The sequence below is a fragment of the Chinchilla lanigera genome, unplaced genomic scaffold (assembly GCF_000276665.1).
Source record: "Chinchilla lanigera isolate Chin_1 unplaced genomic scaffold, ChiLan1.0 scaffold00188, whole genome shotgun sequence".
Taxonomy (NCBI): Eukaryota; Metazoa; Chordata; class Mammalia; order Rodentia; family Chinchillidae; genus Chinchilla; species Chinchilla lanigera.
The window spans coordinates 618593-626345 of NW_004955589.1; the positions used below are offsets into that span (position 1 = coordinate 618593).

Below are 7753 nucleotides of genomic sequence, written 5' to 3' on the forward strand. Positions count from 1 at the left end.
TTCAGAGATCCCCCTGCTGCAGCCTCTACTGCAGCCCCCTCCCTGCACAGCCACCCTTTTCACCCCCCCCCCTCCTGTAGTGGCACTGGCTGCAGCCCTCCTGGTGGCTTTATTTATTTATTTTGCACCAACAGGATTGCTGCAGACTCATTCTCGCCTGGTTTAAAAAGGGAGAGAGAGGGAGGGAGGCAGGAATAGAGAGACAGAGACAGAGAGAGAGGGAGAGAGAGAGAGAGAGAGACAGAGAGAAATGCTTCCTGGCTCTTTTCTCTCCCTCAGTCTTGGCAGCGACAGCCACAGCAGCAGCAGCAGCAACAGCAGCAGCAGGCGGCAGCAGGCAGGGGGGCAGCGGGCAGTGGGGACTGAGGCACAGAGGGGAGGTGCAGGGGCCGAGGACCTGCTTGAATGGGACAGCGTCCTCAGCCCTGGACAGATGCAGTGACCAAGTTGATGCCACCCTCCAGCTTCTCTGGTAAGTGCCCCTTCTCTCTGTCCCAAAGCTGCAGCTGCCCTTTTCTGTAACATTCTCAGAGACAAAGCCAGACCGGTGTCCCTATCAATGAAAAAGGCAGCTGCACCCCACCCCTGCCACCCATTAATCCGGCCCCACAGGACTTTGATAGGGAAACTAAAACGTCCCAGGTGCCCCTAGGAGGGAGGGCTCCCTGGAGTCCCTTGTCCCCAGTACTTCCTCTACCTCTGGTGGGGGGGTTCCCCATAGTCTGTGGGATATTCCACAGATCTTCCCCCAGGGCAGCATTCCCCACACAGGTCCTCAAGCAGGTGTGTTTGGAGAGCACGCTGGTGTTCCTTGTTCTCTGGACTGTCACACAGAGGCAAGGAGGAAGCTCCCCTCCCTTGAGGGGGTCATGTCCCAGAGCCCACCCTCTGAAGGAGAGAAAGAAGTGGCTCTGGCACCTATCTGTCTCTGCAAAGTGGCCGGAAGCCAGTTATGTAGCCACAGTGGTTGGCAGGGGAAGTTATGTGATTAAATTAGCCACTTTATAAATAAGAGAGACTGACCCTAGGTCCCCCAGCCCCTGGCCCAGCAGGCTGTGGCAACTGAGAGGAAACTCACAGGAGTGGGAGGGAAGGAAGCCGCGTTTCACGCTTCACTGCACTTTTGCTGAATGCAGAGCAGAAAGGATGAGCAGGAACTGCAGCAGCTGTGATGAAGAGCTAGCTGTCAGGTGGACTTCCCAGAATGGCCCAGGGAGCAGGAGGGAGGCTGGGACGCTGCTGTCCCTGGAGAACTCCAAGCATGCCGAGATACCTGTTAGGTCAGAACAAGGGCAGCCTTTGTCCCTTGCCATAATTTCTCAGAACATTTCCCTGCACCCCTCTGTTCTGTCGGCCTCCTTCTTTAGTCCAGTGCTGTCCAGAGATCCTCCCGGAGGAAGGTGAGAGTGGGGAAGAAGAGGAAGAAGTCACACCATCTCTTAAACTGCCTCTCTTGTCTTCCATGTGGGAGGAAGTAGGGCATGTAGCAGAAGCTGACCCCATAGGGCCCAGAAAGCCTAAGGCCCCAAAACCCAGAAGTGATAAGGACCGACGCCTGGGAGAGACTCGCAACCTGGTTCTTGCTCCTATTTCTTTGCCATCCCTTGCCAACTCCAATACCTCCCCTCCCTTGGGTTCCCTGTTCACCCAAGGTGCAACAAGGGAGGGGCTTCTCTTCTATCACCTCAGCCAAGTCTGCAGTGGTCAGTCACCATAGTCACCAACTTCCTAATATTGCCCAGGCCCCGGTACTCAGCAACCTGTTTTACATCAGTAGCTGTGCACACTGCCTGGGCCCAGTTGTCTGCTGTGCTGTCCCATAGTATCTGGTCAGACATCGTCTCCCTTTCTTTGTCTACGCCTCCCTGGTCACAATCTGCCTCTTGTACACTGCTCCCACTGCTCAGGGCAAAGCGGGCAAGAGCTCACTCTCAGCTTCACACATAGACTAGAAGCAATACACCATTAAGGATGGTTATGAGACCCGGTACCAAAACAAAAAGGATGGTTATAAGAGACTCAAGACTGAGGTCTGAGAAACAGACCTGAAACCCTGGGCACCCTCTGGATCCCTCTCACACTCCAACTCCATGCCCAGGGGCGGAGGGCTGTGTTTTGATCTTTTGTAAGGGATTCCCAGCTTTCCTGGCAGGCACTCCCTGCACCCTGGGCCATGGCTACTGTGCCCCTGGGCTATTGTCCTCACAGGCCCTCTAGAGACACTGGATCTGCTGGTCCAGAGCTCGGGCCCCGGGCCAGGCCGAAGGAGGGCAGAGACCAGGGGCAGAGCTGAAGCCTGCGTGTTCCCCAGCCTCCAGTGACTTAGTTGAGGTGAGGACCTGTTTCTGTCAGTACAAAAAGCTCTGGCCAAGAATGTGACCTCCTTAGGCCTTAGAGAAAGCTGTGGATTTAAAAAAAAAAAAAAAAAAGGAAGACAAAGGTGGGCAGAGAAGAACAGAGTGGTGCTGGGGAGAGCTGCTATGAGGGCAGGGGCACCAGATCTCACGGACCCAGGAAAACCCCCATTCTAGGCAGATTCAGAGTTCCTTCCCTGCGGCTCCCTGCTTTATTCCCATAGAACTTTCTCCACAGAAATCAGCTTGACTAGGGTTCCATGAGGACATGGCTGGTTATCCAGGGCTGGGAGGGGGAAGGAAAGGAGAGATTCCTTAAAGAGAAGCCCCTGAAAGCCCCAGGGCAGTAGCACACCAGAATCCTTCCTGGTTTTGTGCCCCCCTGCCCAGCAATACAGCAATAGAGACAAATAGGCCAATTCCTGTCTCCTCTAAGGAGGGCAGGGAAGTCCAGGGTCATCATCTGAAGCCACGCTCCAAAAAGGGCCATGTCATCATCTATTCCAGGACTCAAGAGGGGATGGAGGCGGCCAAAGCTCCGAAGCAAGCCTGGCCCCCGTGGCTTTTCCTGCTCCTCCTGCCTGGAGCGGGCAGTACCAGCTGCCCTGCTGTGTGTGACTGCACCTCCCAACCCCGGGCAGTGCTCTGTGCCCACAGGCGGCTGGAGGCTGTCCCTGGGGGACTCCCGCTGGACACAGAGCTCCTGGACCTGAGTGGGAACCGCCTGTGGGGGCTTCAGCGGGGTATGCTCTCCCGACTGGGCCTGCTTCGGGAACTGGACCTCAGCCACAACCAGCTCTCCACACTTGAGCCCGGAGCCTTCCATGGCCTACAAAGCCTACTCACACTGAGGCTCCAGGGCAATCGACTCCGCATCATGGGGCCTGGCGTCTTCTCAGGCCTGTCTGCCCTCACTCTGCTGGACCTCCGCTTCAACCAGATTGTCCTCTTTCTGGATGGAGCTTTCAGTGAGCTAGGCAGCCTCCGGCAGCTGGAGGTCGGGGACAACCACCTGGTGTTTGTGGCTCCCGGGGCCTTTGCAGGGCTGGCGCAGCTGAGCGCCCTTACTCTGGAGCGCTGCAACCTCAGCACGGTGCCTGGCCTTGCACTCGCCCGCCTCCCAGCACTCATGGCCCTTAGGCTCCGAGAACTGGATATTGAGAGGCTGCCTGCGGGGGCACTGCGGGGGCTGGGGCAGCTGAAGGAGCTGGAGATCCACCACTGGCCGTCTCTGGAGGCTCTGGACCCTGGGAGCCTGGCTGGGCTCAATCTAAGCAGCCTGGCCATCACTCGTTGCAATCTGAGCTCGGTGCCCTTTCAGGCACTGCACCACCTGAGCTTCCTCAGGGTCCTGGACCTATCTCAGAACCCAATCTCGGCCATCCCAGCCCGAAGGCTCAGCCCCCTGGTGCGGCTCCAAGAGCTCCGGCTGTCAGGCACCGGCCTCACCTCCATTGCTGCCCACGCCTTCCACGGCTTGACTGCCTTCCACCTCCTGGACGTGGCAGATAATGCCCTTCAGACGCTAGAGGAAACAGCTTTCCCTTCTCCAGACAAACTGGTCACCCTCAGGCTGTCTGGCAACCCCTTAACTTGTGACTGCCGCCTCCTTTGGCTGCTCCGGCTGCGCGGCCGCCTGGACTTTGGCACGTCGCCCCCGGCCTGTGCGGGCCCCCAGCATGTGCAGGGGAAGAGCTTGCAGGAGTTTTCAGACATCCTGCCTCCAGGGCACTTTACTTGCAAACCAGCCCTGATCCAAAAGTCCGGGCCTCGCTGGGTTATTGCAGAGGAGGGGGGACATGCCGTTTTCTCCTGCTCTGGAGATGGAGACCCAGCCCCCACCATCTCCTGGATGAGGCCTCAAGGGCCTTGGCTGGGAAGGGCTGGGAGAATTAGGGTCCTAGAGGATGGGACACTAGAGATCCGCTCAGTGCAGCTGCGGGACCGGGGGGCCTATGTCTGTGTGGTCAGCAACGTAGCTGGGAATGACTCCCTAAGGACCTGGCTGGAAGTAATCCACACGGAACCACCAAATGGCACTCTCCCTGACCCCAACAGCACCATGCCAGGGATCCCAGGGCCTTTCTTTCTGGACAGCAGAGGTGTGGCTATGGTGCTAGCAGTCGGCTTCCTTCCCTTCCTCACCTCAGTGACCCTCTGCTTTGGGCTGATCGCCCTCTGGAGCAAGGGAAAGGGCCGGGTCAAACACCACATGACCTTTGACTTTGTGGCACCTCGGCCCTCTGGGGATAAGAACTCTGGGGGTAACCGGGTCACTGCCAAGCTCTTCTGACCTTTCCTCCCACCCTGAGGATCCAGCCAAGTCCACTCCAGGTACCAAAGGGGAAGGCAGAAACAAAGCCACTTTGAACCTACCTTGTCCCAAGCAGCACAGATCTTTCACATCTGCCAGCATTGTGCCAGCAACCGGTGACACTGGTAGAAGGGCTGCCGCCCTGTGCTTTTCGTCTGAGGATGGCACTGTCATCTCTTCTCTGAGTGGAGAAGGGTGTTCCAGATACAGACCCTGTAGATAGCCTGGCCTTCCCTGAACCACCCCTCCAACACATATGCACAATGTGTGAACCATAACCAAGGTTCCAGTCTGCTATTCTAACCACTAGGCTTTCTTCACACACTTTAATAACCAATGCCACCTGCCAACCCCAGCTATAAGACTACTTGAGAGGTGCGGCTGGGAAGTGCCACTGCTTAATGCAATCTCTGCTCCTCACCCACACAGTTACCCTTTCTTTTCTGGCCCCCAGCCCCAGCCCAGCCCAGCCCAGCCCCAGCCTCTAGATGCAAGGAACTGGAGCCAAGGGTCCTCAGGCTAAGGAGAAGAGCGTGCATGTGTTGGGTGTGGGAGGCAGACCACACACTGGCACTGTCTGCATGAGCCTCCCTCCATCCTGTCTGACCATTAAACCTGCTGCCAAAAGGCCACCAGGGTCGCAGCCAAGACAAAACATGATCTCTGGGACTTTCTTTATCTCAGTTTACCCTCTTTTCCTCTTTCTACCTGCCCACTGATGAGTGTCTTGGTGACCTTGCCTTTGCCTAACCCAGCCCGCCAATGAAGGCAGAGGCCGATGCTGTCCACCTAGTTTAGTCTCAATTCTTTCCCTTCTACTTTCCCTCTCTGGAACTGAGGAGAGATTCCTCCACCTTCCAAGGGATGCCTACACCAAAATCCCAGCCTAGGACACCTCGCTCCTTCCCTTCCTTTACACTTCTGGTCACTCCTCTTCCACAGACACCTAGTGCCCTGGGGGGTAACCAGAAGAAGGGACCTCCTGGAAAACGACTAATAAATGCAAGAAACTGCATCTCTCGGAGGAGAGAGACCCAGCTTGGAGAGGGAAGGGAGGGTGGCCAAGCAAACTGTAGTGCAGGTGGAGGAAAGGGGTGGATTGGGTACAGTCTGCCTGGCTTCTTTCCACCGACCTCGGCAGCAACTCCAGCCCCATTGTGTTCAGCGCAGTCCCAGTGGGAAGCTGTCTCTGGACAGATGTCACCCAGATGGGGAAGAGGAATGAGCGGCAGAACTGCTGAGGGCTGCGGAGTGCGCCCCAGATAGAGGACAAAGCAGAGCTCCAAAAAGTGCAGATGCTGGGAATTGAAGGGACAGGGCAACAGCCTCAGTATCGTCAGAAGACAAGGCGTGGAAGGGAGCGGCGGGGCGGGACAGGAGGGACAGCCAAGTGGAGAATCACGCGGCGGCTCAGGAGCCTTTCTGCAGCAGATCTGCCCCATATCCTTAGTTTCCCTCCTCCTTGTGGAGTCCCCGCCCACCCCGTGCCAAACCACAGGCAGGCGTCCTGAGCTTCCAAGCTGCTGTCGATGTCCTTGCTCTGAGGAGAGCCCATTCATTACAAGAGCACCAGCTCAAATTGTCCCTGACAGGTGAAGGCAGCTGGTGCCACCGAGGAGGCAAAGCTCTTTAGTGGGGCAGAGGTGAATGTGAGAATCCAGCGGTTTGGTAAATGAGCCTGGGGAAACTGACATTCTTGAGAAATGGCCATCCCTGAGCCCACCTCCCCGCTGTGCACACAGCTCAGCATCCAGCAACCTCCCCTCTCCGTTTCTCTCTGCGATCTCCCATCCAGCAGCTTATTAGGTTGGGACCTGGGAGTTGGGCGCCAGCAGTTCTCACTCTACTTGCCCTCCCTGCAATGCAGACAAGGGCGGAAGCAGCACTGCTGGGGCCCTGGGGCAGCTAGGACAGATGAGCATCTGGCAGAGGGAGACACTGCTGCCCAAAGTCTCAGCAACACACACATGCAAGAGAAAGAAAAGTCGAGTCACGTGTGTAATTTCAAATTTACAGTGGCTCCATTAAACAAAATCAAAATGAAGCAAGCTTAGTTTTAATACTATATTTATTACCCAAACTGTTATCATGTCAATGTGTCCATATAAAAATCAGTAATGACATATTTACTATGTTTGTCATACTTGGTCTTTGACATCAATAGTATATTTTACACTTATAGGGCATCTCAATTCAGTCACTAAATTTTACCAGAAATATCTGTATTTAGATTTAATAAAATTCACCTTTGAAAAAGTAGAGTCACAAAAAAAAAGTAGATTCACACATTCAAGCTGTGCTAAACATAGTTAAAAGTTTCCAATAATTGAATCAAAGATCTGTTCTCGGGGCTGGGGATTTAGCTCAGCGGCACAGCGCCTGCCTGGCAAGCACAAGGTCGTGAGTTCGATTCCCAGTACCGGAAAAAAACAAAACAAATCAAAGATCTGTTCTCAATTTTAAATTAATTAAAATTAAATTTATATTTCTACTCCCAGTCACACTATCACATTTACACGTGTCTAACAGCCACATGAGCCCAGTGGCTACTGTACTGCACAGTACAGCTCCAGATACTATGACCCTGGGCATAGACTAGGGTCTCCCTGGTTGATGGAGTCTTCACCAAGAAACAGTCACGTCTCATGGAGATGTCTGTAGGGTTACTCTCTGCTACCACCCTTCTATGGCTTTCCCAGGACACCTTCAAAAAGTGAAGCATGTTAAAGGAACGAGGTCGCTGTGCTGAGTACTTCCAAGGGTGGTCCCACCATCAGCAAGCCAGTCCCTTACCATACCGGTCTGGGAAGGCTGTGGCGTGTGTGCCAAAGAATGTGCAAATACAACCGAGGATGTAAGTGGGTGGTGTGCTTACCGAATGGCTGTGGGGCATGCCCACACACAAGGCTATGATGGTACCACACGTACGGGACAATTCTACAGAGGCTCTGCCTGAGGTGGGGTGTGGTGACGCTGAGTGAGGAGAAAACATTTAGGAAGGCTCTTCCACGTCAAGTGGCCTTATGCATGCTTTCTTATTTAACCCTCACACGAACCCTGAAAGGCAGGAAGGCCACTGAGCTGA

The 7753-nt window shown here is 54.9% G+C and overlaps 1 protein-coding gene across 1 annotated transcript; it reads left to right on the plus strand.

Moving 5' to 3' along the window:
- The first annotated feature begins 366 nt into the window (after nt 1-366).
- On the plus strand, nt 367-5323 carry Lingo4 (leucine rich repeat and Ig domain containing 4). Its single transcript, XM_005414547.2, has 2 exons — nt 367-472; nt 2862-5323. Exon 2 carries the CDS (start codon nt 2875-2877, stop codon nt 4645-4647), a length of 1773 nt encoding a protein of 590 aa, XP_005414604.1. The 5' UTR covers nt 367-472; nt 2862-2874; the 3' UTR covers nt 4648-5323.
- Nucleotides 5324-7753: the final 2430 nt, after the last annotated feature.

Excerpts from the sequence above, each read along its gene's own strand:
- Lingo4 (XM_005414547.2), top strand. The coding sequence starts at position 2,875 with ATGGAGGCGGCCAAAGCTCCGAAGCAAGCCTGGCCCCCGTGGCTTTTC.